Raw genomic sequence first — 26,756 nt, 5'->3', positions numbered from 1 at the left:
TGAGTACATTTCCTGGCAAGACAATCTGACGCCTCTGACCCATGCCTTTAATGTTTTATTTGAACACAATTTATGAGGCTGTCAAAAAGTAATTTGATCTGTAACACATTAGGACGAGAAAGTACTTTCATAACAGCTCTGATGAACAAGCTTTTCACTGTCGGTTTCCATGTCAACCAATTTCCCAGGTCACATCAAAGCATTGTTTGCCTATAGGCTCGTAGTTTCACTAACTATTAATCAATCTTTGCTCATCCAGAATATTTCGAATACACTGATATGTGAATGTGACATTTTTGACGAATGGTGGATTAAAATTCACATGAGCAAGTGACAATATGTCAAACCCCCGTGGTACTTCACTCGGTATACGGAGGTGTTTATCCATTATACCGTAAAGCGTTCTTAATTTGTGTCATTCAAGGTTTTTATATCGGTTTTCCCGAGAGAATATTTTAATTTTCCAATTGAAGTCTCAATTATGCACTATGATTATTTTCTGTCTGTTTTCGCTTCTTGGTAATGATCTCAATAGTATATAGAGGCACCTAGTTGGGGAAAATGTATTACTCAACGCAGTAATCATGATTACGTCAGCCAACGATTGTGTACACAGGCTTTTTAGGAGACTCTAAAAGGACAGATCAAGAGGGAAAAATGATAAGCTGCAGGGAACTAAATGTAATTTTGTGTATAATGGACCCTGTTTTTTGGTACCATTGGTATCTTATGCGGGAACGAGGCTGGGTGCTGGGATCGAGGCTCTCCATGTGCAGCATTAAGGCCAAAAAAAAAAAAAGAAATGTTTCTGGTCAGGTCTTTCTTTAAAAAATGGTGCGGCGACGCTTTTTTTTTCCCTAAAGGGAGGGAGGAGGGTCAGTTTTATATTTTTATCAATATAGTCACATATATACTGTTCATGCAGTCACTGATCATGCCCCCCAAAGAATTTTCTCTTTCTCTTCAGCCATTTTGGTTTGGTGTCAGCCACGGCCGCCGGCCACAAACAGGAAAAAAAAGGGTGACGCGCTGTTGTTCAAGTGACGCGCGCGCTGACCAGAAACATTTCTTTTTCTTTTTTTGGCCTAACAATGTAATTTTGGTCATTGCCAGACACGTATCTTCCCGCCAGTGTGTTATGTAAGAATATTTTCTTCTAGTATGCTTCCATTCCTCCCACTTGGGGCAGAGTTGTGTTGTCAATAAAGACTGACCTGTTACGCCCCCAACATTGTTTTGCTGTAGTGTGTTAGCATAAATTGGTAATTGAACATGAGACCGCAATCCACTTTTGCCCTTCGATTAGTTTTATAATATTGTTAATACTGCTCTCTCACTTTTGATCAACACCAGTGACAATATGCATCTGTAAACAGATTCCGAAAAAGTAATTCTTTATTAAGCCGCTGATATATGGTATAGGCCTACACAACCTTAAAAACTCTTCATCACGGCGTCTGGAGGTTATTTGCAAAAATGGCCTAAAAATCACACTGGGCCATGACAATATTGAGCTTCGTGTTTTGTGGCTCTGAGAAATAGAGTAGGTTAGTAAACAACTCTCTTTGTTCGTAACCGGAAACCACTGACTGCTTTTCGTGACCTCAGACGACCTTTTTATTCAGTAGGGTATCTTTTGAGTTAACACGTCGCACTGGATACTATTCAGGCATACTACTCTGTCTACTTTAAATTAGTAGCTGACCTCATGACCTTGGACAAACTTACAATCAGGTTCAGTTTCGTTCTTTATATTTGTGCCCAGCTGAATTAGCATCTGAAGTCCATACAAAGAAAATGCACAAATATAGCCAATTTCCATCCATTCGAAAAGTTCCTGCGATTTAGCCAACGGAAATTATCAACGATTGATGGAATAGCGACTTGAGTTTAACTGACCTGTTTTACCCCTGCCACAGAGATCCAATGATTTGTGCCTCTTTAAAACGAGATTTTAAATGTCAAGTTCAGCTGACCTCCAAAGGATGTGTACTGGCGACCCAGCAGTGGAAATTCAACGATGAGATAGTCGATTCGAGAAAGAGTACGTCACCAACAAAGCTCGGTCAAACCGCACCGGTGTACAAAACTGCACCGAGTCTACACTCTTACGCAACGGACGCTCATGTAGGAAACAGTTGTGTAGTCTACATACAGTTGTGTATCTACACAACCATTTTCGACACTTGAGGATTGTGTCAATAGGATATGTAAAGAGAGCCAGTCGCACAACGAAAGGAACTCACAGTAGAGCTGAACCACTTGTTGAGGGGAGGGGTTGGAGGATTTACAAACGACCTCACAGGTCAAGAGGGTCAGATCAGACAATTGTTATCGATGTAAAATGCTTAAAATGTTCCACTTCTTTCTATAAGAATGAAAAATATTTAAATAGTGAAATGGAATTTCATGAAAAGCAGTGTGCACACTAATGGCAGGCCTTCTCCCTCCAACGGTAACCGGCACAATGTCATTGTTGGTTTGCGCTCGTAACACCATGACGACAAAAACATGGAATAGCTTCAGCTAATCAATCGTGCTTCCTGGAAGGGTTAGGGAGTTCGGGACAATAGTTGTTTCTTAAGTGGAAACATAAATGCGACGAGGTTTTCAAGATATTTCCAGAATGAAATTTTGTCGTCTTGGTATCGTGAACTTTTCCATAACCGTCATAGGAAAAGGCCGTTTCCTTTGAAACATCATTTTAGATATTTCTATAAGGTAGATCTTATTCGTAAAGCGCTTATGTTTCAAGCAGTGTATTATACATTAAATGGAATTTGACGTTACAAATTATCACATTCTCCCCTAAAACTTGTGCCTTAAATCATGGACAAATCGAAAATCATGGCCGTGGACTGCTTAAAGGCCAAATAGCTGTATCTTTTAGCATTATTTTTGTGATTTTACTTCCAAACTAAACAAGTTTGTGGGAAAGTACTCATTGAAGGGTGTTTATACCAGAATAATAAACTGTCCACTGGGACTGCATGTGCAATTTTGAACAAGAGAAATAATAAACGTTTGCCCAAACGTAAAATGGCGCCCTCCTGCAAATAAAGCAAAAACATTGTAGTGCGTCGTGTATATATGCATTGGAATCTTCACAGAAACAACAGAGTTGTCTATATAATGCATAGTGCTAAATGTTTTCCACTGGGACATAATTTGCTTTGTTTTCTTTGTAAATTTTTATTTTTAAAAATGACGAGAAATCAAAAAGGTTAAAATTTAAATTTGTCCCATTTTTCAGTAGTAGAAGACTATATCCTTTAAATTTGTAGAATGTAAAGAAAACAGAGAAAATAGAAAGCCTTTTTTAAGTCTACAAATTTCAAGAGTTACAGCTACAGGGGGTTTAAAGTAAATGGCCGTGTGAATTGTTGTCAGGCATCAATGAGCATCTTTATCTTTTCACTACAGAAATTTGCAAAAACACTTAGCCTGTGTATTGTACATCACAAATTTAAAGAGCTGCCTATGACAGTGACCTTGACTATGTACTTATGTTTCATGGAGTACTTTGCATACATAGTGTGATAAATATTTATTTTCAATCATTTACTGTTTGTTTGACAGGGTTCTCAGCGACCAAGTACTAGTATTCCTTAAGGGGACCCTGGGCAGCGAGGTGAGCATTAGTTACACTAATCTCAAAACCTTGCAGCCTGTGATCGCAGACACTTCTTTTTTAAATTCATCATTGTTTTCAATTGTGACTTGCAATTATAAATTATTAAAACGAAGACCTATTAGTTCAAATGTATTCCTTCTGAAAGAATTGAAAAGAGAAAATAAATACTCTATTGTTCGTTTTGCTATAGTTAATATTACATGTCTTTACATAATTACAAATTTCGGACAGAGAATTGACACTTCTTTTTTCCTAATGGAACCGATCGATTAAAACCAGGAATAACGTTAATGGCAATTAACATAGATGTATATTACATGTTTGCAATACATGTTTGCAATACATGTTTGCTTTCCTTCAGACAGAAAAATAAAATTTGTACAATGTTTGTACAATACATATTTGCTTTCCTTCAGACAGAAAAATAAAATTTGGTATTCCTGCAGCTGGTTTGAAACGATCGATTAAAGATCAAACAGGAATAAATCAGAGTCAATCAGCTTTACTTTTGATGTGTTTTTCTCAATTTTATTTCTGTTTTAAATTTGTTTTAGTAATGTTTTACTCCAGAGATTATGTCGCAATGCATAGTTTGTGTGACAATGTGTGTGATGCCAAGTGATAACTGGCTTCTAGCCCGGACTAGAATTCATTTATCAATGATACCAATGTATAAGTTGTACTCGACGCGATGTGTTTCCAATGCTGGTATTTTGTACTGTGTGATACCATGAAAATAATGAAAACATTGTTCAAAGTCATGGCTATCTCTTCAAATACGGTGTGGCGGGCAAGGTCACATAGTTAGCCTTGTAACATACAAGAAGAAAAGAAAAGCAATTTAGTCACTGATGACCATGTCAACCCCGATTCTTCACTTGATGCCTTTATTGCATAAGCACTCGGCCCGAAAGTTTCTTTTAACGCTGTACAAGTTTACATACAATGCAGCTGTTGAAACAAATATTTACCAGACAATCTATACATAGTCTCAAGGTAAGAATTAAAGCCGACCCAGTCCAGCGCTTTACAGTTGGTCTATACTTGATAGATATGTAAGCGTTTTATCAATTTTCTATTACGGCAAGTTTGGTAAAGAAACATTTAGATGAGAACATATTATTGCATATAGCTAGTAATTTCTTCTTGAAATAATCAGAAATATTTCCAAGGCCGATTATTTCAAGTGGTCCCACAGTCTTGAGTTTAAGTTTGTTTAATTATGGTATCTGTTCTGACCTCAAAATTTGTCATAAACTTTATATACTCCTTGAAGAATTAAGCCTTTCAAATGAGGAGATTTGACAATACATCCTATAGAAATATCTACAACCAGATATGAACTGAAAATGCTCACGTGTTTCATTATATATTGCAGTTGTGTGTAAATTTAAACTTTTACCACATGTGTGCAACTTCATTATAAGTGTTATGATCAACATAATAAACAATATTCACCATAGATTAATTATAAAGGTCACTAATTATACAAATATGTAATTAGCTGAAATAAAAATACTAAATTTCTTTGACTGCTGTCATTGTATCACCACTTTATATAGCAAGTGTAATTGCCTTTGGTCAAGTCCTTCAAGCTAAATATGCCAAACTGTGAAGGCTCATTAGATCTGCAAATTATAAATTAGCTGACATGAAAATGATTTATGATTTTTAATAATGTTGTATCATAGTATCTTTTCTGTACATAGCAAGTTTCGTCAACTTAGTTGGAGTCAATCAAATATATATCCTTAATTAGAAAGTTCATTAAATATGCAAATTAGGAATTGCCTGAAGTAAAAAAGCTTGATGACTTTGAATAATGTTGTATTGAAGTATCTTAAATGTACATAGTAAATTTCGTCAACTTTGGTCAAGTCAATCAAGATACCTTAATTAGGAAGTTCATTATATATGCAAATTAGGATTTTGCTGAAGAAAATGTTTGATGACTTTTAATAATGTTGTGTCATCGTCGATGTTGATCAAGTCCATTCAGATATATCCCTAATTAGGAAAGTATATTAAATATGCAAATTAGCAATTATCCTTCATGTCACCCCTGATACCTTTTATGGCTGACATATCTTGGTGTGATCAATATTTGTAAAAATCTAATCAAATTGTGTGCAGTCGTTCTCAATGTATCTCCATTTTTTCTAAAATCATTAATTGTGCAAATAAGCAAAAGTAAGCAAGCCACACCCACCAAAACTAATCAGTTCTTGCCATTTGCAAACTTAATCTATGTACCAGATTTGACTCTGATATGAATAGCCGTTTTTGAGATATCGGGCCTACAGACAGACAGACACACACACAGACAGACACACAGCAGACACAGATCGCTGCGACATAGTCCCACGTGTGTGAACACGTGAGCTAATAAAATGATAGTTGGAAGGATGAGGCATTTCCATACGGCAGTAACAGAAAATTTACGACAGCAAGATTATAACATTCATTCTTTTACAATCTTAAAACATCTCTTAATATCAAGCTGATGTTACTTGCATTGGAGAGACAGGTATTCGTCCCCATGGACTCCATCCATGCAGGACGATCGACGAGTTAGAATTAGGACGAGCTAATATATCATGCCGCTCACTAAAGGAAGGAGTATAGCCTGTAGTTTTGTGTACACTGATTATACATGAAATAACATTGCAGTATTTTAAGCTTCTTGACATGGTTGCTTAGCATTGGGAGAGCATCTTTAACCATTTTACATCAATAAAAAATCGTTTCGTGCCCTGGATCAGTGAAGTAATTTTAGTCAACCTTCGAACGTCTAACCGCAACAAGTAGACCGACTCCATCGTGAGTTCACCTCCTTTGGCCGACTGACACTCGTTTTTACCGAAGTAAGTGTCGAAAATGGTTGACTGGCTAGCAAGTTCTTCCCATACCATTACAGCTGAGGTTACTCCCGTAAGCGTGTAGACTCTATGCACTTTGTGTAGTACGGCGATTCGATCGAACCTTTAGGTGACGTCGGACCAGTAGCATCAGAAACATACTGCTGCAGTCATGCTTGGTACTCAATCTGTACGGAGGTCAGCGGGAACACCACAGTAGAGACTGGGTTTTGTGAAATAGGTCAGTGGAAATCAACTTGCAGTTTGATCAAGCATTGCCTTTAATAGTCTTAAGAACTTTAAGAACAGAGGAAATCTCGCTGTACAGACAGATTTACCTTTACCTTTACTTGGTGTGGACTTGATACAATTACTCACTTGGTCAGCCAAAAACGTGCAGAATGAAGATGCATTCGATTATGAGTGTAGATTTGTCTTGAATAGAGTCAAGTAATAACTCTCAGGAAACCGTACAGAAGCCCTAAAGATGGTTTGAGGTCAGGAAAAGCTGCTTTTGCGTTTACGGTGACCTAACCAATCCTGTTTTGTTCCCAGGCCATCAACATATGTTAAATTTTGCGAACCAACATGTGTATCGCCTATTTCTATGTGTTCTTTCAGTGACAGAGAAAAAAAGAGTTATTTACCAACCCAGTCTATTTTGGGGGAAAAATTACACTAATTACAAAATAGTTATGACTAATTGAGAGTTTCAGTCCATTTCTGTAACTAGCTTAAAGACGCCGAGGTAAGGACTTTTACAAACTTATGTAATTGTATCAGCAACTGCTTCAAGAATTACTTTTTAGGTTAAATTTTTAAACTTCAAAAGGTTTGATCAAAACGTTTTATTTATTCGACTGAATGGCTTGCCTTTGTGTAAGGGGTGAACCATTTGGTATCCTTGGGGACTGGAAGGTTGATGAGGTAGCATTTTTTACCTGAGACATTGTACATTATTTTTTTTCCCACTCTCCCACCTTTTTTGTCAAGCCTTCTTCGGCTGATTTTTTAAATTAATATTTGCTGGGAATCTTTTTTCCCAGAAAATCTTCCAAACCCCCCCCCCGCCCCGGATATGAATGGTTCACCCTAAAACTGTGTCGCGCACTGTACTGTTGTAGATCAAAAGCGGTTACAAAGCAATATCAATAATCAATCGGTATACACAGATCGATAGCTTTTGCGGTTTTGTGTCCATTGTGCCAAAAGTTACATTGCAGTTACTTATAATAATGCGCTTCAAGGATAGATATACGAACTCTCAACTTTTAAATACTTTTTTATTCTACCACTTGTAGGGGCGCCTCAGTTTAAAGCTCAAGCTCAAAGCTTTCACCGGTCTTATTTTGTCACGGTGAAATCGCAACTTTTAGTTTTTCCCGATTAACACAGGGATGGCGGCCGTTATGAATTTCAGCGTTATGAATTTCAAGTGTAGAAAAATGTTTGCTTATTTTTGATTGCCTTTGATTCGTATTTCAGAGACAACCTTCCGTTGTCTGATCCATAGAAACCGAGAAAAACAACCTTTGGCTGACTAATCGATGGCTCAGAGTAGTGTACTTTTACACCAAGGTGACTCTCTGTGAATTGAGTGTACTGCAAGGCACAGAAGCAAACAACAGATAATCATAGTTTATTAAGATTTCAATTAGGAATAAAAATACCCTCGGGAAGAACCTATGTAAAAAGCTTGATGACACGAACGAAGATCGATTACAACACAATGAAGTTAGATTTCCTAATATCGGGCGAAATACCCAACGGATTAAACACATTGTCATTTTCGCATGTACTTTTATCCAAATTTTAATTCGCCATTCGTCAAATTGTTAATAATAATGTCACTGTACATGAAATGTATAAGACAGTTGAAATATTGATAAAGTATTTCTCAACAGTACTATTATGAATTTATTGTTAACGATGTTGCATTGCGAAGTCTTGAAAGAAATTTTTCTCAGAATGTCAACAGGGGTGTAACGAGGCAGGTGATTCAAAAAGCGACATGGGTGGCGAACATTCGAGGCAAAAGGGGTAACCACATTAAAACCGTGCATTTTTCCTCAAGAAGGACACATTGAGGTTTACTTTAAAAGATATCTTATTGAACCACTTACAGTTATGTCGCTCACTGAAAAAATAACCTGTCAAAGTTGAAAGCAATAGAACTGTTTCAATCTTTATTGATGGATATTTGACTGTATTGTTAATATGTATCCAACCAAGATTCAATGATTTACGTTTGCTAATAGCCTGCGCAAAATATAACGTAAATATGATTAAAGCTATTGGTTGGCATGGAAACCGACAGTGAAAGCTTAGTTATCGCCCAATTTCTATCTCTTAACTTTCGTGATTTTGCAAAATAAAACGTGATTACTTGCATGCCGCATTTTGTGACAGATCAGATGGTTTTGTGACGCCTTTATTGTACTAAAAATTATTTTTCGAAACTTTCTTAAGATAGTTCTTCGAATTGGAAGGAAGAGCTCGAGGTGGGAGGTGACATCTTAAGTGAACAGCCCGTTGTAAGGGTGACAGTATGTTATGCAGCACGTCATCGCACAGCATAAAGACGACACACTGATCATCTTAGCTTTAGCCGAGATAGGAGTGAGTTCTTGGCACTAAAACGTCTTTGGAGTGCAGACATGATCGGAACACGAGAAGTAGCGTTAGTCATCGCGCTGACCTCAGGTGGGTTCATGTCCACGTCCGCGAAACGCGGTTTAATTCACAGATTTTGTCAGCTACGTTTTATTCGTTTTAGTATGTCTCATAGGATATTATCTCCTTTGTGATTTCAAATATTGGTCATGACCATTGATTCATAAAACGATACTTTTTAAAAACTATACAGAAGTGACGTTTTTCATGCATGTTTTCTTCTGACTATTGTCAGATTGTTACAGTATCGAAGAAAAAACATAACTATCCAACGTTTTGGGTAACTCACAGACAGGAATTGTCCCACTACTAACAACTGAGTATAGCGTGCCATGGACATTGATAAATTCTGCTGGTCACTAATCCATTTGTTTCAATGCTATTTTTGGAGAAGAAATACTGTACAGCGAGAACGAACGTCAACAATGGATTATCACATATAAATTATACGTAGTACAGTACCTCCGATTCGCTTACATGCACGTCACAAATAAAATACCAAAACATTAGGCATCTGTAGAAGTACAAATTTCTCCTTTTCATCAACGAGGCTGATAATGTGCGTTGTTTTCAGTTTTATCTTTGGTACAGGGAGATGAAGAGAAAGAACTCTTGAATCGGCTACTGACAGACTATAATCACCTATCTCGTCCCGTTGACAACAGATCAGATATCGTAGATGTATATTTAGAGTTTGCGATAATTAAAATTGCTGACGTTGTAAGTACATCTGTTTTTGATTTTTGGTTTTTTTTCTTGTATCTTTAAAATATATCTTATTTAATATTATACAAAAATTAGTCATTTGATTCAATTTCAATCGCGTTTCCTTTAACAGATCACACAGCTAATGATCAATACGGATTGTCAATGATTATTGAAATAGTTGACGGTCGTCTGCACGACTTAGACCGAAAAGACTTCACTTAAATCATGTTCACTGCATTCCTCCAGAGTGCGAGCTGAAAGTGTCCAAAGATTAATTTCCCAATCGTCATGTTCATATCATGTTTCCCAATCGTCGTGTTCATGTCATGTTTCCCAATCGTCATGTTCATGTCATGTTTCCTAATCGTCATATGTTCATGTTCATTACAGGAAGAAAAGAACAAGTACGTGAAAATAAACGGTATCACAAAGCAGGTGAGTTCACCAGTAAACGAAAGACGAAACATTCATGCAGTCCATGTAAATCTGGAATGTAAAATGGAGTAATAAACAAACGGGAAAAGGTATCCCAAAATTTCAATATTTAACACAGATAACGAGGGTTATGTATCTACAATCGGGAATACAGAAGGAAGAGGGATACAATGTAAGTAGAAACAAAACAAGTACAAACAAAATAAAGTAGGTAAGAACACAGTTATACAGCTGGTGTTAGGATTTTACATACCCTTGTTATACTTCTAGTACTATATACGTCTCGGAGGAGATACCGCCAAGGAATGAATTTTAACCAGTCGTTGGGTGTTCTTCAAAGAACATAGCTTTATTAACGAAATGAATAATGGCAGAGACATTTTAAAAATCAACGAGCCACTTTGTGTACCTTGCCGATGTCATGATGTGGCAGTATAACGGTGGCGATTTACCTGTTTTAATTTTGCAGACATGGCTTGACAAACGATTGAGTTGGAACCCGTCTAGTCACAGTGATATTAAAAAGCTATTGGTACCGTCTGATTTGGTATGGATTCCAAGGGTCTTTCTCAGAAACACGTAGGTAGTATTATGCATTTGGTCATTCTCATGGAAAAGTGAAACGGGGGCCAAACGTTTTGGACGATTTCGCGAAGTTTCGAAGCACGTTGCATAATTTTTTGACGAGCTTTCAAACTGCGAAATTGCAAACATTCACTTTTACCTGTAATTCTATCGTAAGGAAAAGTAAACTGTCAACATTCAATGTATAAGATACTGACACTTAATTTTCTCCTGAAATGAAGAAGTGGTCGAAACAAGCTGTAAGCTAGCTCGACGAAAACAAACAAAATTTTACCAGAAAATGCCCACATATCTGTTGAAGTAACAAAGCCATTTATTCAACAGGTTTGATGGCAAGGTAGCCCCTCCACCTGCTCCAATATGCCACCTGTTTTCGAATGGAACCGTCATTTTAATGTCCATATCACAGTTTGACAGTCATTGCTATCTTGACATGCAGTACTTTCCATGGGATCGTCAAACATGTTATTTACGATTTGCATCGACCATGTACTATAGTGACGAAGTGCGCCTGAACGTCCAGGAAAACTTGACTGTGGAAGAGGTGGTACAATACGAAAACTTCGAATGGAAAATAACTGGTATATCCAGTGAGGTTGAAGTTCATAAAAACAAAGTCGATTTGGCTTTCGAATCTTTGGCTATTTATAGATTGGAAATGGAAAGAGTCCCTCTTTATTATTTGATGAATATTGTCTTTCCGAGTAGCATGATGTTTCTACTGTCGTTCTGTGTGTTCTGGCTTCCTCCCGACTGTGGCGAACGGCTGAGTTTTGCGGTAACACTGCTGGTGGCACTGAGCGTGTTTCAGCTTCTTGTGGGAGATGCCCTTCCAACAAACTCCAACTACGGTTCTCTGTTGGGAGTAATGTTGTTGTTTGACATGGGTATGGTGGCGTCTACTGTTGTCATGTCAACCATTTTGATAAATGTTCAACGAAAGGGAGCGACAGCGAAGAATTTCCCAAGTCCATGGATTCGAAGAATATTCTTGAGCAAGGACTGCGCACCTTGGCGGCGGCACAAACGGAATTCCAACAATAAGGACATCGAACTTGGAAACGTCACCACATGTAGCCGAGGTCATGAGAATTGTGTTGTAGTTGATATGGATGGTAAGGATTACACGGGAAAGAAGGAACTGTTCAACGCTGGAAACGGTCAAGTCTCAACACCCCAGATGCATTCAGATATTGTTGAAGGGTCAACAAGCGATGCTTCTCGTCAAGGAAATACATCAAATGAATTGAGCATGCGTCCTGAGTATGGAAACAAGGTATGTTTTATGCTTCCTGTTTAGGGCCACGAAGTTTTGAGCTCAGTATGCATGGGTGATGACACGCTAAAATGTCCTTTTAAATATTCATATATCAGAATTGGTAAGTGCAAGAGAAATAAAACATCGTTTCGGCATATTTTACCAGAGTTTTCCTCTGCGTAGTATTGTAGGCTATATGAAGGAATCAGGCACTGGTCATGGATGACTGTCCAAGGCAATGCAAGTATGCTGGATTTGGATCACAGAATTGCTTGGGAAAATTCCGGAAAAATTCTGCAGAAACGGCGCTTTCTTACTACTAGTACGATCTAATAAAACTAAAGGTTACAAGATATTTGGGCGTAATTACTTTGTCAAAAATGTAAAACTTCTGTCAATGCATAGCTGAAACCTCATGCCAACATTTCCTAAAGAAGACCTGTCTTTGTCACTGTATTGCGTGCTGACTATAAAGCCTAGAATTTTAAATCTCAATAGAAATTTCCGGTGCTCTCTGTTCATGGTGAGTTTAGAAAGGTGTATCAACAGCAAAACGTATATCATTATTGGACAAATTGATATCTACTGAAATCGTCAATATATAATTCTTCTATATATGATATATAATATATATATATATATATATATATATATATATATATATATATATATATATATATATATATATATATATATACATATATATATTTTGTTTTGTATTCCTCTCAACCAGGTGATGACGGCTGAGGAATTCACCATACATCTTCATCTGTACATCATTATTGATTGTGTCAAGTATTTGTATGATGTCAAACGAAAAGGCCATGAAAATCATTTCCAGCTATGTACAATAATTAGACGTTCTCTTTAACAGGCTACAGATCACCAAGAAGAATGGGACAGACTTGTGAAGACGTTGGACCGAATTCTGTTCATCATCTATTTAGCCGTGTCTGTAGCAAGCCTTGTCTGGTTACTGCTATGCCCTGCCTTCGAGCGTTACTGGTGAACGTCTTCAGATGAAATGCAATGCCAAGGACTTCACTTTGATGATATTTGTTCAATAGTTTGAAAATAAAATAAAGCTATTTAGTTTGTTTTATTCAAACTAGAATATTAGAAAAATATAAAAGAGAAAAGCTATATTATTATTAACTATAATTTGATGATGCAATCATGGCTTGTGTTTCAATCCTAAAAAGACAAGCTGTGTCGTTTTCGGTAAGTGTACACTTACACCGCATCCATATTGGTTATAAGACTGGATGAATGTTAAAGTGTGAACTATTTAGGTGTTACACTTTTATCGTCTAATCCTAATGAACACATCGGAAATAGAATAAATGCATGTAGGAAAGCTTTTTATGGACTTCAAGGCGCTGGATTCAGTAATGGCCATATTGACTGTAATGTACTAGCTTATGTATGGAATGGTGTCATAAGACCAGTTTTATTGTATGGTATTAACTGTGTACATATGTCTAAATCATCCATTAGTGAGGCCGAAAAAATCCAGTCAAAATTACTAAAAGCTGGGTTTGGCATTCATAAATATTGTAGAAGTACTTCTTTCCTGAAGGCAATTAATGTTATGAAAATTGATACGTCACTTGAAATCAGTTCTCTTGATTTGATGAAATCCATCTTCAGTAATAAATCTCGTGCACGTTGTTTTTACCTGCATCTTTTGAATATGCATTTATGTGGTAGATTGCAGGGTCACACTGATTTAGTATCACGTGTTAATAGAATTTGTGTCAGAAATGGTATTTCACTTTTGCGGTATATTTTTGACAAGCGATATTCTCAATCGATCCTTAAAAATATGAAGACATGTTCAAGGCCAGATGGGCTGACTGACAGCATTCGCCAGTTGTTACTTGCAAAAGATTTACACAGTCGTCATCTTCTTAATATGTTATTAAGACCATTTTAAACTTGGGATTTTTTTTGTCTTGTACAGAGTGTTTTCATTTAATACCTGATTTTTAAATTGTCATTGTATTAGTTTTTGTATTTCTCTTCTTTTGAAGGCTTTATAATAAAATAATAATAATAATAATAATAATAATAATAATAATAATAATAATAATAATAATATACTTGGCTACCATGAGCTTGAGAACTCAACTCTAAACGTGGTTAGTAAATAAAATTATTTTGGTACAAACTTTCATCAAATACGTAAATAGTTTTGATCAAACTTTATAGTTGACAAAGATGGCTCTTCTCATAATCAATTTAAATGACTCTTTGTGCTATTATTTTTACTTACCACTTTAAAGATGATTTGATAAACATTCAACAATGTGGTTGTATTTTGTAACAATCTTAGTTAAGGATTTATAGCATCTTGTGGTCGTCTTCATACTTTGACTAATATTTTGTGGCGTTTTTAGGGCAAATTGTGCACACAGTGTTATTTATGGTTAACGACAAACTGTCAAAAGTAATGTTGTTTGAAAGATACTGAAATAATAAAATATTGATGCATATCTATGGTAACCTTAATCCGTTAGCATTATGGCTAGGGTAGAAAAAGCCTGCTCGCCTGCTAGGGGCAGGTAAAGTCAGCTATGTAGGAATGCATATTTCTCTTTGTCAAGAATAGGTAAAATTCATAAACAACTCGACCAGCCCACTACTGAGAAATTCTTCCAAGCATTCGTTACTTCCCGACTTGATTATTGTAACAGTCTGATGGTATTACAATGACCAACTAAATCGTCTGCAGTCTTTTACATTGTAAAACACCGCAGTCCGTCAAGTCACAGGTACACGCAGATATGACCACATTATTTTTGTTTTCATTAATCTACACTAGCTACCTGTGAAAGCTCGTATTCATTTCAAAATTTTATTGACTGCTTTTAAGATTATCAGAGGTGATGCAACTCTTTATCTGACCGATTTAATTGACCTGTGTGTACCGACAATCTGGGATCTTCTGAGAAATTGAGTGTAACTCCTCCTGCGGTTATGTTAATAAGTCTTACGTTCAGAGAGCTTTTTCGGTATGTTTTCCTTTGCTGTGGAATGCACTGTCTTCAGAAATTCGTTGGGCCAGAAATGACCAACCTTTTTACGAAATTTTACTCGTAATTGTGGTGTTTCAGTTTTTAGCTTCCTTTTTGTATCTTTTTAAAATGTTGTGTACAGCGGACTGAGACGTTTGTTAAATGCGTTTTTTTAAAGAATTTATTATTATTATTATTATTATTATTATTATTATTATTATTATTATTGTTATTGTTATTGTTGTTGTTGTTGTTATTATCATTATTATTATTATTAAAGTTTGCCGTGCAGGTTAGTCCTACAGTTACTGTTCAATGGACAAGTTAAGTCACTGCCCATTTTTTCTTTATTGTGATCAGAGATACTTGTTCCGGGTTTTCGGGAGATGCAAGACAAAATCAATACAATATTTCTGCAAGATCGGTGCTGGCAATTTTCAAAAGTGACCTGTTCTAATATTTGATGGTTATTTTTCATGAGTTTCCTACACTGTTCTGAATATATTGCTGTTATCGTCGATATCCATAAGTGGCCAAGTTAACAAATTGTTGCGTTATTCAGAATTTTTGGGCCTGCGTAGACGGTAAACATGTTTCTTTGTATGGTAGAAGTTGACGTCGCTAGCGCTTTCTACCGCTTCGAAACTATAGCTACAGCAGTTGTAATATGTTCTAGATGTGCTGGTAGGTTTTTCCTCCGAATTGTTAAATTTAATGGAGGGTCAGTAAATAAAAACCAGTATAGTGGATAACTGCGACAATGATGAGTAAGTATAGTACGCTTGGTCGTACAAGACAAATGTACAAAGTATATGTGCTACATCTGTTTATATTCTCTCCCGTTTAACGGACTTTTGTTGGTGTACTTGTACTTGCGGATTTAGAAACGAATACGGTTCTAATTTGTTTTCTAACACCCTGAAACCAATAGCAGTGTTTTATACACTGATGTTGTCGTTTCGGAAAAGAATCGTTTCTAGGAGAAACGGAGCGAAAACAATATATGAAAGGTCATGTGTCAGGCATTTGAATGTTTTCAGACACATTCTTGAAAATATACCTTTTTTCTTGACATCAAAGACCTATTTCTTAAGAAGGACATTCCTCCAAGCAATGGACTCGGTCATCAGTATGTGATAGGCTTCATGAGCAGATATGAAAAAACACACATTTTAACTGACTATGTAATGCAAACCAAATGTATGATACAGCAATCAACAAAAAAGTATTGTACCCATGAAATACGGAATTATCTTTCACGCAATACGTCAAACTAACCTATTATGCTGTACAATGTTACAGCTTTGTCAATACCAGTGATTTTTGTGACGTCATCCCCCAGACTATTATTAATAATGTATACAATTATCCGCATTGTCGCCACATGGTGTTTTCTACATCTACAAATACACTTGCGTCGAAAAACTAAATAATAGCAATCATGTACCCTTCACGGCCCATAATGGACTCAAGCAAACTTTGCACTCCATAATGTACGAGGCGAATGTACGAGGCTGCGCCTAGCCTCGTACATTATGTCGAACAAAGTTTGCTTTCGTCCAGTATGGGCCGGAGGGGGTAACATTATTGTTGAAATACTTAACCCGTGTACTGTTTTCCCTACATGCATACCCATCAGAATGTACGAACGATTGACTTGTATTAGAGAATACCAATTGTGTTATGCTTATCGAAGGTGTAGTAAAATCACATTTTCTGGCATAACAAAAGTAACCATATTTGTATCAATTCCCCTGCGAACAAAGGTAATGCCGAACCCTATTTAACGTTGCATGCGCCTCGAAAATGCAAAATTTTTTAGTGGTTTATTTAATTCTTCAAAGAGTTGACAACACATGCACGTTTTAGTGGGTTTTACGTATCAAAATCAATAAAATTCAAGCAAAAGCTAGACTGACTAAAATACAGTTTAAAAGTGAATATTAAGAAAAATATTAAATAGTTAAATCGATGAAAATATTGCAGGTTACAAAGCAGTGAAAGTCAAGAAATCATATTAAAGTTACTGTCAAGGAGTCGAATAGATTTCTTAGCCAACATGCGCACTGTGCTTGTTAGGTTTTACACCAGTATGCATCAGCTTCTCAGTACCTGTACAATAGCAGTGTTCCACCAGCAGTTTATCCAAAGGGATAATCCAAGTCACCCTCTCCATCATCCTATGGATGGTGTTTTTTCGGATTCTCTGAGTATAGCCGATGAAATATAGGGTAAAACTACTCTGAGGCTAGGTAGACTAGGTATGCTTACAGAGTATTGGGTATCACAAGAGTTCTTCATCCGGTTGACCTGTGGCTTCATGTTTATTCACCCTGTATACTTTGGGACTTTTTTCAGATTTCATAGTTCTTCAGTCAAGCTATTCTGATTTGAAATAAACATATTACATGTAAAACTAAATTTTGCCTGCTAAAATGACCAAATTTACGACATGATTGAACAGTTTCTGGTTAAGATCAGAATACATGCTATATTATTCTCGACATACACAGAGTGCAGCTGGGTCTGGTAAGCTAGCTTCACCCACAGGGTACTGCAGGCATTATTTATTTAGTAGTTATGAATACGATCAATAAAATGTCATATATTAAACTTTTTTCATTATACAAGCCTTATTGTGTCAGGTGTGTGCCTATTACTTTACCCTAGCTATCTCAGTATAGTATTTCAAAGAAAACAGTCCATATCTGTTAATTGCCCTCCCTAATCTCCTTCATTAATTTGCTCAAGGTAATATGGACATGCATAGTGCTGTGTGCATAATGGTATTTCAAGTCCTGGTTTTCACCAATGGACTTGTAAATGTGAGGAGAATTTCCAGCGTGATTAATATTAATTTGTTAGGCTTTGTAGTATTTTTTCATTATTGTCATTTTCATTCATAGTGCCCTTCCTTAGGGTCCCGATGTGAACAAGTAAGCTTATCTTGAACTGAGTATATGTTGAACTTTATTTTCTATTGAGCAGCTATATTGTGCGGGCATTACAACTTACAACAGCGGCAACAGCATTGTCCCTTTGTGCATCACAGTCCAGTACAGATACTTGCAGGAACACCATTTTGTTTATCATAATGAATACAATTTTCCTACCAATCAAGGGGGCAGGGTAGACAGTATATAGTTGTCAGATAATTAGTGCAATGACTGAAAAAAATAATGCCACATTTCAAAATTTTTTATACAAAATTTGTGCTCTTTATTCAAAAAACAAAAGAAATGCTTTCCATCATTGGATAATTTATGAAATATTTCTGGCAATAAAATTCCAGAAATCAAATACATCTATGTTTTATATTTAGCATGTTGTTAACAGTACCAGCCCTATACAATATCACCAAAATATACAGACTAAGGTGAACTATCAAAGTTGCGAGTCAGAACTTATTTTTTTTATTCACATCTCTTGCACGAACCAAAACGAGGCTTTTGTACCTGTAAGAGCAGTAACAGTTATGAAAAGTTATCTAGTTTTCATTTCTTTTGCATTCTTGGTCTTGCCATTTTTGGATTACTTTAACTGTAAACAAATGATTAATAATAACCGCTTGCCTGCCTACCAGACTGTGAGGGCAGTATTCAACCATGTACAGGGAAGCTTTGCTTGGTGGGGAATCAAACTTGTAAAGTGTGTTAGATGCAAATGGAATGTGCAGAATAGTACAAACACTTCTCAGTTTTAGGCCATAAAGTAATGCTGTTGAACCAAACTTTGGTTCAAAATAGCTGATGGCACAAAGCCTAGGTAAACTTTTTTGTGATTTGGATTGCACATGAAAAAAAACGATAATTGGGGAGAAAGCAGAGCCTAGACAATTACACCTATACTGTACTTGTTTTCACCTTACATGGGAAAAAATCTACTCGATCAAGTTCACTAACGGAATCATTTTGATATTTCGCAGACCATACAAAAAGATCATTCTTATTATGTAAAATTGCTTGCTTTCAAGTGAGCTCACAAAATCTTCTTAATGAAGCTTGACTAATGTACTGGTGCAATTCCTAGTTCAGCAATCAGGGTTGTAGGTTCCATGTTCATGTACAAGGAAAACTTTCCATCTTTTCTGTCTGACTGCAGGGAAGTAGAAAATAGCCGGCAGCTGGCACAAACAACCGGCTGTAAGCTAAAATTGGCTGGCTATGAAAATTTACTTTTAGTAAAAAAATTAGGACATTTTGCACAAACTTAATGTGCACATACACTACTTGTAACCACCTGTACTTTTATTTTTGTCAACTGTAACCAAAATTTTCTGCATCCCTGTTATTTCTGACTTTTTTCATCATTCTATTTATTAGCTTATTCTATCTCTTCAATATTATTCATGTTTCAATGTTTTCGGACAATTATTCATCAAGATGTTTAGATGATATACCATCCACTTAGATTTAACAGATTATGCGATGTGCAAGTGCACAATGCCAGTGGTTTTTCTAAAAAGCAATATGACATCAGAAAGACTTAAAATAAATCCACAGCATTTGATGTGCTGTGTTACAAATGAGAGCAATGAACAAAATATTCTCAAACGCAAGGTCTTCACACTCCAGTTTTTAATGCAAACATTTTTTGTCACTGTAATTTTACCATCAATCAATGGGTTGCTCATAAAAGTAGAACCAAAGAAAACTCCTCCTTTTTTGTTGTTTTGTAGCTTTCTGCTTTTAAAATTTTGATTTTATCTTATACAGAAGAGTGAAAAAAAATTTGTGCGATATTTGAAGTACAAATGACAGCATGGAAGTCAGTGGATGATGGTCAGTATAGCGTTCAATAACTCTGGATTTCTCCATTACACGGTTACAAGAAGGTTTAAAAAAGTAAAAACAATATTGTGATATTTGGCCTCATTTCTTATCTACGGACAGCTGTCCCATTGGTGGTTAAATTATTTGCTTTTGCAGCCAAAGTAGCAGTCATACCACCTAACAAGACAGTAGCTTCAACATCGAAGTTACAACAAACCAGACAGTAATCCAACTTAAACCCACCAGTATGTACAACATCAAACATGCAAAATAAAAGTGTGAGTTAAGCCTACAGAAATGGTTTAACTTTTAGGAAAGTCATCACTATCTACTTTAAGAAGAATAACATCTCTGATCTTACGTATATATTTTGCATTTAATAACACTTATTGGCATCTGAGTATTATTAAAGTGGGAATTTGTGACAATTGTAATCTGACAAGAGTTCAGATCACTAACAAAAATAACCTGAACCAACATGGAAAACATAAACTATACATGATGTTGACAATTTTTGTGGACCTCATGAACACTTCATTGCAAGGATAGTTTCCGATGCAGTGATGAAGATTGACAACAATGTAATATGGCACTGTCATTTGGACCAAAATAACTCAGTGGAAATGAGATAGACATACAGACGTACTGTATATTACCTCATTTGGTCTGTCTCAGGATACAAATTCAAATTCATATGTACATCTGAGAAGAAAAAAAAGTAACACTTCACGGGCCATGACGTAAATGCAGGAGAAAGCAGAAAGATAATGTAAAGTACACAAAGACTGGTACTTCTGAAAACACAAGATTACATCATCAATCTGCAAGAGGGCGCTGTATCAAGAACTGGGCTCCAGCCAAAATTTTATAACAAGTGCATACAAATCTCCATGAGTCCTAGCATTTGCAACAGTATTAAAAATTCATTCCATATTATCTCACTCAGCATAGACTGCTCAACAATACTGAGCACTAAACATTTTGGTGAAAATTTCAACTTAAATGCAAATTTAAATACAACATTAAAACTCACTACCTAATACCTTTTCACTGCAGTAAAGCCATACAATACAACACTCTGCAATGCATCAAGATGATTGTAAGAGAGAAATATTGAACTCTGGCATTTTTTCCCATCTATTGCAAATGTATAAAACTTCAACATCATCACTGGGTATGTAGAAAACAATCTTTTTTGTTTCATGTCTCGATTGAGGAAAAGATGAATTACAATTCGTTTTCAAATGCAGTATTTCAATAAAGAATATTGTCAATTATGGAAGTCTGGTACGTACAAAAAGTGCTTCATTTAAGGATGGTTTCACACAATCATATTCAAAATTTACAAAGAAAGGGGTAGATTGATGAAATCTGGAACTACTTTTTAAGCTATCTGGAATATGTGTGACATCTGTCTGTAACTATGATGGGAATCACTTGTATGACGATTCCTTTGCAAAAAAACATAATTTCAATAAAATCAAGACTTTGTGTCTTTGTCTTTAACAAGTTTGAAATCAATATCCTTTTAATATCTCACTCATTTTATTCAAAAAGATGTGCAGAACTATACTCCTGAAAAAGGGTGAATGTATGTGAAATATACAACATTTGACTTTGAAATTGTAAACAGAGGCACTCAGAGTTGTGGACACTCTACAGAAATGCCTTTCTTCTTCTTGTCATGACAATTAGACTAAACACTTAACCTTGAGTGTGCCTAGAGAATAGAGAGTGTATGTTTCTCTGACCTTGTGCTTTTTAATTCTAAACAGAAGTGTTTAATGCTGGAGAACTTTGAATAAGACAATAAAGTGACCAAATCTTACGCAAGCTGATGATCAGCTATGCAGGCAAGACAGTAATGGTTGCCACACAAAAACTATCCAAGCACTGACTTTATCAGAATTTTGATAAAATGAATTTATACCACCTTGTGCAGAATTTTTGGAGATCCTGTCCAACAGAGCTTATCAGCTATCCCTTAAGGTAGTATACTCCTTGAAACTGAAAAACTTACCCTTTTGCTGAAACTTTCCACAAGGAAACTTCATTGCATTCCCCTTTGAAATCAAGGATAAAAAGCTGGGGTCACCGTGCAAAATTTAGTACTTGAGAAACAAACTGCTGCCTATGCTTACCTACAATTAAAATTCAAAATGGCCGCCATCCCTGTATTAAGTCAATGGGGAAACATACAATTTTTGATTTTCACAAAAAGGCAATTAAAATGTTTTCTACTCTAAGAGCTTAAAAATGGGTCCTAACAACTTGTAGACCAAAAAGCGTAGCAGTCATATAGACTTCCAATTTTGATGTGTGATTTCTATGCTCTGATGAAGATTGCAATGGTTGAGTGAGGAAAGCACTGTTCTTGGAACATTGAAACTGAGAACACAATATGTAACTTGAAAACATTTAAAATAAAATTCATTCAAAATTCTGCATTTCATTGTATCTGTAACTGTAATGATGACAAAAATACCAAAATGTACAGTATTTGAGCCAATCACAGTTACTTTTGGTTTGAAGTGTATATTTTAGCAGTGTGGAAGAAACATGACTCTAGACTCTCCAAGAAACGAATCCCTGGTTCATAGTTGCTTGTCTGATGTGATCATCACGCATGCATACAGATACTCTGATTGACTCCACATATTTCCATACTTTGGTAGAGCAGAAAGACTCCTTAGTTCACCGTAGCTAGCACAGACTCCTTAGTTTGCTTGAAGATCACACGTACAGTCTTCTGACCAAACTCAAACTGCTCTTTGCCATGACTCTGGGCTAGCAATCATTACAGTTAAAATCATAAAGTTAAAATCTGATATTTTCAGAGGATGGCAATTGTTGTGTGCTATGATCCTGAGTCGGGATTGTGTTTTTTATCTGAGTCTTTGTTCTCCGCAGCGCCCGCTTCTTCCTCGTTGGGACTTGCACAGGCAGAATCAGATTTCCTTGCATCGTCTGTGGATGTAAAAATCAAATTAGCTATGTCAACCTCACAATCAAAGCACACGTCACCAATAGCTGCTTATATTTTCACCTGTATGTCATAAATTACTTGATACCCTTTTTCAATGTCTACCAAGTATGGTAACCAACTCTGCATACATTATGTTTTAATTGGTCGAGCTGAACCACGAGACTGCCCACAAATACACAGTAACGGTTTGTTTTCATGCCCGTGAATATGAATAATATCGTAAACATAGTAACTTTACAGCTAAAACGAAAATTGTGATTTGTACCAAGATCATGATCAACTACAAAACAAAATAAAATGGAGCATTTGTGGGCCAAGTTTAGATGCTTTTTTCAAACAAATCTCCGGATTTGCAAAATTTTTGCACCGCGCGCACTACTCACTGACAGGTTCTGGGGCCCCGTTGTCGTTCGCACGGGAAATTTTCGTAAATTTTGACAGTTTTGGGGGGTTTGTTGATAATATAATTGAAATAACAGACTCCATGCTGACCATTAACGTTTATTTATGGGCGCGGGCGGGAGGAAATTTTAAGCCAAATTAATGGGCTCGGTAAGCCTCGCCCGTAATTTTTGGCTTTCCTCTTGCTTTGCCCATAAATAAACGTTAATGGTCAGCGCGTCACCCATTATTTCTATATTGTTTGTCTCTAATTGAATTATAAATGATATAGATTGGTTATTGCTCATTTCCATACTACTGTAACTTTGATATTTTGTGCAAACATTCACATTTTCTCACCAGAAATGTACGATATAGTCTACCAATAATATCAGGATGATAATTATACAGGGATTGTAAAAATGGCCGATTATTCACGTGACAAAAGTAAATGTATATCACAAACATTGCAGCACTGTTATTTCATAAATATAAACAGTGCCTTACCTATTGACAGTGCTGCAATTTTCAGTGTGAGTTCCTTACCCTCATTGGCTGGTACGTCAAGGATGTCCGGAAGTGCATTGCGACGACCGGCCCTGGCTGACGTTTCAAAGTCTGTTAGTGTTTGAGCAACTTCAGCCATTAATTGATCTGAAAAGAGAAAATAACAAAAACCTCATTATAATTACATGTGCATGTAACTAACTGGTAAATTTTTTTGTGAGTTTAAGGTAGACAGTTTTATACCACGAGACTGCCCACAAATACAGATACTTGGACTCTGAAAATTCTACAATGCTCTTCTGATCTACCACTTGTTGGGGGCTCATTTTAAAGCTCTGGGAGAAAGTAAGGTTTTCACCATCTAAGTATTTCACAATCCAAAATTTAATTTCCCCCATCGATTTAACACAGGGATAGCGGCCATTTTGAATTCAAAATATCGCAAAATGTTGGGTAATTTGTTTCACTAGTTCCAAACTTTGCAAGATGACCCCAAATTTTTATTGTTGATTTGGTAAGAGAATGGTTGAAAGTTTCATTTAGGAAAGTCTGGGCAAAAGTTTAAGTCTCATTTTCGAGGCGCATACCACCTGAAGAGACCCAGCATACTGTCCTTTTGACGTCAGTATAACTTTTAAAGAGCCGACAGCTGGTTAATGTTTGGTCATTTTTTTCAGTACTTTGTGTTATAAGTCAACAACAGTTTCTCGTTCTACTCCCAAAAGCATGATCAGATGAACAGTGTTGTCAGCTCAGTTAGTACATGTGCACACTACATCATCACTGTTGATGGTATCAATCATAACAATACACTTTACACACACAAATGCAGTTATTAAAACATCAAGAACTCCAGTCATGAAACAGATAACAAAACTGGAGTTTTGCAAAAATTGCAATGTTATTGGATATGTTTAAACTTTTTGCAGTGAAAGTTTATTGTTGTGTAACAAAAGACTTACAAATAGTGTTACCAAGTATTGTCAAAACAGAGCACAGACTTTGTGGTAAAGTATAAAACTATTTTTGTTATTTTTTGTACAGTACAAAATAATATTAGAGTGTGCAGTTTCAGAACCAGCATGGGTATATGCAAGGTACTGCACCTACATTTTAAATCCTAGATTTAATGACATAAACATAATACAAAGATTGACCTTAAAAGTGTCAGAATAGAACGCACACATTCTCTGGAGGTGAAGAGGATAGAGTGTTACGAGATCATGCCCTCTAGAGTTGTGATAGAGAGAATTAAGAAAAATTGAACTGTAAAATTGCAATTACTGCCCTCAGTGGTACCATCTGTCATGCCTACATGTACTGGAGAACAAGAAATTCACGCTGTAGCATATTCGTTTGATGGTCATGCACATTGTGAACACGGAAACAACAATACTGTTAATCTTGAATATGCAGAATGGAATGAGAATTCTTTGCAAATCAAACAGCGGCAAGACAAAATGCCTATTATGAAACTGCAGTTCAATTTTTCATTTCACATATTACCTGTCATTAATATTCACAGAAGCGTTTTATTACTTAATTCTCATCGGGCATGATTCATTACAGTGATCTAATGTTTTTCACTTCTGAATGCTAATCAAGTCTACAAACCCACGCAAATATATATATGCCCTGAGAAAAACATGAATGTTTTTTTCGTAGTTACTGTTTATTTCATTTTTCAGTGTACAACTTATCAAAATCATGAGGAAAGCCTTTGTAGAAAGTCTAATAAGTGTGACAGATGGCAAGAATTTAAAATGGTATCAGTCTGAGACAAATTTTTTGAATTAGATGTCTTTTTATCCCACTTGGAAATCAACCTCCGCACAGTGTGCATGACACAAAGTGCCAGGTACTGTACTTGTGTGATTCCTGAATAGCTTGAAGGACAAAAGCTTTTTTTTATCTATTGTCTATGTGAGCTGACTGTTATATCCTGAACAGTGGTAACACAGCTAAGTATTTAAGCCTTACAGAAGGGCCGAAAGTGACTCCAGGTGTTGCGTAGGAACACACCCTGTGCTGATCACCTCAGTGTCAATATCAAGTGTTAACAGAGTGTCTGTTTTCTGGTGATAAGAATGGTGAAATATTGGAACACAGAAACCGCTAACATTTGGCATCACAGGATCATGACAATTGAAGATGAAATTCATCCAAAGGTCAGCATCAGTGATGTGAATCACTGCAATCTGAGCGGGATAAGCGTCCAGTCCTGCCCACACACTCTTTCAAGAAGTTCCATATTTAGTCATTTCAAATCAAGCATTTTAAATCAGCATTATGCACTCCCTGAATACCTGATGCCAACATGAAACATGTTACGTGACTCTTTGAACTTTTCAATGGTTAAATTTTCTCAGGGTAAAATTCTGTCGTGACCTAACCCAAGTGAATTCATTCTGCACCAACTGTTTATCCATCAATGGTATATCCTATCAGTACACTATATCGATGAGGTACTCCATCAATTAAAACATCAGAAAACAAAACAATATCCTATAAAATTCAAGACAAGAACAAGTGGAAGAAAACTGTGGCTTCTCAATCTTTGTGCTATACAATAGTACCGGTAAGTGAATTATTTTGTTTGTATTCATATTTTTATGGTGTTCAGTGAAGTGGGCATTACAGCCTGCAATTTACTGTAATACTCCTGCCTTTATGTACCAGGTACTTTTTTACATATCTCATCAATCAAAGCATTACTGCAATGCATCCTAATGAATGTCTGTGTTTTGATAGTCTATTATGTTGATTGTTCTGCATTCAGAATAGTGAAACAATGTACTGTACAGGCACTGTATGGTCAATGACTATTCCTATTCAAAGATTATCTCTGAGACGCGCAAGAGACACGCCTGTATCTATATGGATAAATCTATTCATTTAAGCTGTAATTTACAATTTAGCTGATAACATATGCACAGACATCA

The 26,756-nt window shown here is 36.2% G+C and overlaps 3 protein-coding genes across 10 annotated transcripts in view; 1 reads left to right on the top strand and 2 right to left on the bottom strand.

Moving 5' to 3' along the window:
- The window catches only part of LOC139116546 (neuronal acetylcholine receptor subunit alpha-2-like), an 87,634-nt gene extending 85,604 nt beyond the window's left edge, over nt 1-2,030 (bottom strand). Inside the window, exon 1 of the mRNA XM_070679147.1 lies at nt 1,900-2,030. The gene's annotated coding sequence lies outside the window, so the exon portion shown is untranslated. The remainder of the gene's footprint in view (nt 1-1,899) is intronic.
- Nucleotides 2,031-8,950: 6,920 nt separating this feature from the next.
- On the top strand, nt 8,951-13,527 carry LOC139116542 (neuronal acetylcholine receptor subunit beta-3-like). The gene is made up of 6 exons (XM_070679146.1): nt 8,951-9,195; nt 9,740-9,885; nt 10,264-10,308; nt 10,778-10,887; nt 11,218-12,169; nt 13,026-13,527. The coding sequence occupies exons 1-6, from the start codon at nt 9,150-9,152 to the stop codon at nt 13,158-13,160; spliced, it is 1,434 nt and encodes a 477-aa protein (XP_070535247.1). The 5' UTR covers nt 8,951-9,149; the 3' UTR covers nt 13,161-13,527.
- A 6,292-nt stretch (nt 13,528-19,819) lies between these two features.
- LOC139116105 (cAMP-dependent protein kinase inhibitor beta-like) overlaps nt 19,820-26,756 on the bottom strand; it is a 130,377-nt gene continuing 123,440 nt past the window's right edge. For 4 of the 8 annotated variants that reach the window (XM_070678651.1, XM_070678647.1, XM_070678650.1 and 1 more), the window contains exons 3-4: nt 23,815-23,963; nt 19,820-22,907 (exon numbers count right to left, since the gene is read on the bottom strand). In XM_070678651.1, the coding sequence (XP_070534752.1) occupies nt 22,798-22,907; nt 23,815-23,953 (249 nt within the window). In that variant the 5' untranslated portion in view covers nt 23,954-23,963 and the 3' untranslated portion in view covers nt 19,820-22,797. The remainder of the gene's footprint in view (nt 22,908-23,814; nt 23,964-26,756) is intronic. The other 4 variants (XM_070678652.1, XM_070678649.1, XM_070678646.1 and 1 more) reach the window with 2 other exon arrangements.

This window comes from Ptychodera flava, chromosome 17 (assembly GCF_041260155.1).
Source record: "Ptychodera flava strain L36383 chromosome 17, AS_Pfla_20210202, whole genome shotgun sequence".
NCBI lineage: Eukaryota > Metazoa > Hemichordata > Enteropneusta > Ptychoderidae > Ptychodera > Ptychodera flava.
Note: the sequence above shows the minus strand (reverse complement) of the source record. Positions and strands in the feature narration are given on the sequence as shown.

Coding starts and splice junctions, on each gene's coding strand:
- LOC139116542 (XM_070679146.1), top strand. CDS start 9,150: ATGATCGGAACACGAGAAGTAGCGTTAGTCATCGCGCTGACCTCAG. Junction 9,886..10,263: donor TAATTAAAATTGCTGACGTT/GTAAGTACATCT, acceptor TGTTCATTACAG/GAAGAAAAGAACAAGTACGT. Junction 10,309..10,777: donor TAAACGGTATCACAAAGCAG/GTGAGTTCACCA, acceptor TTAATTTTGCAG/ACATGGCTTGACAAACGATT.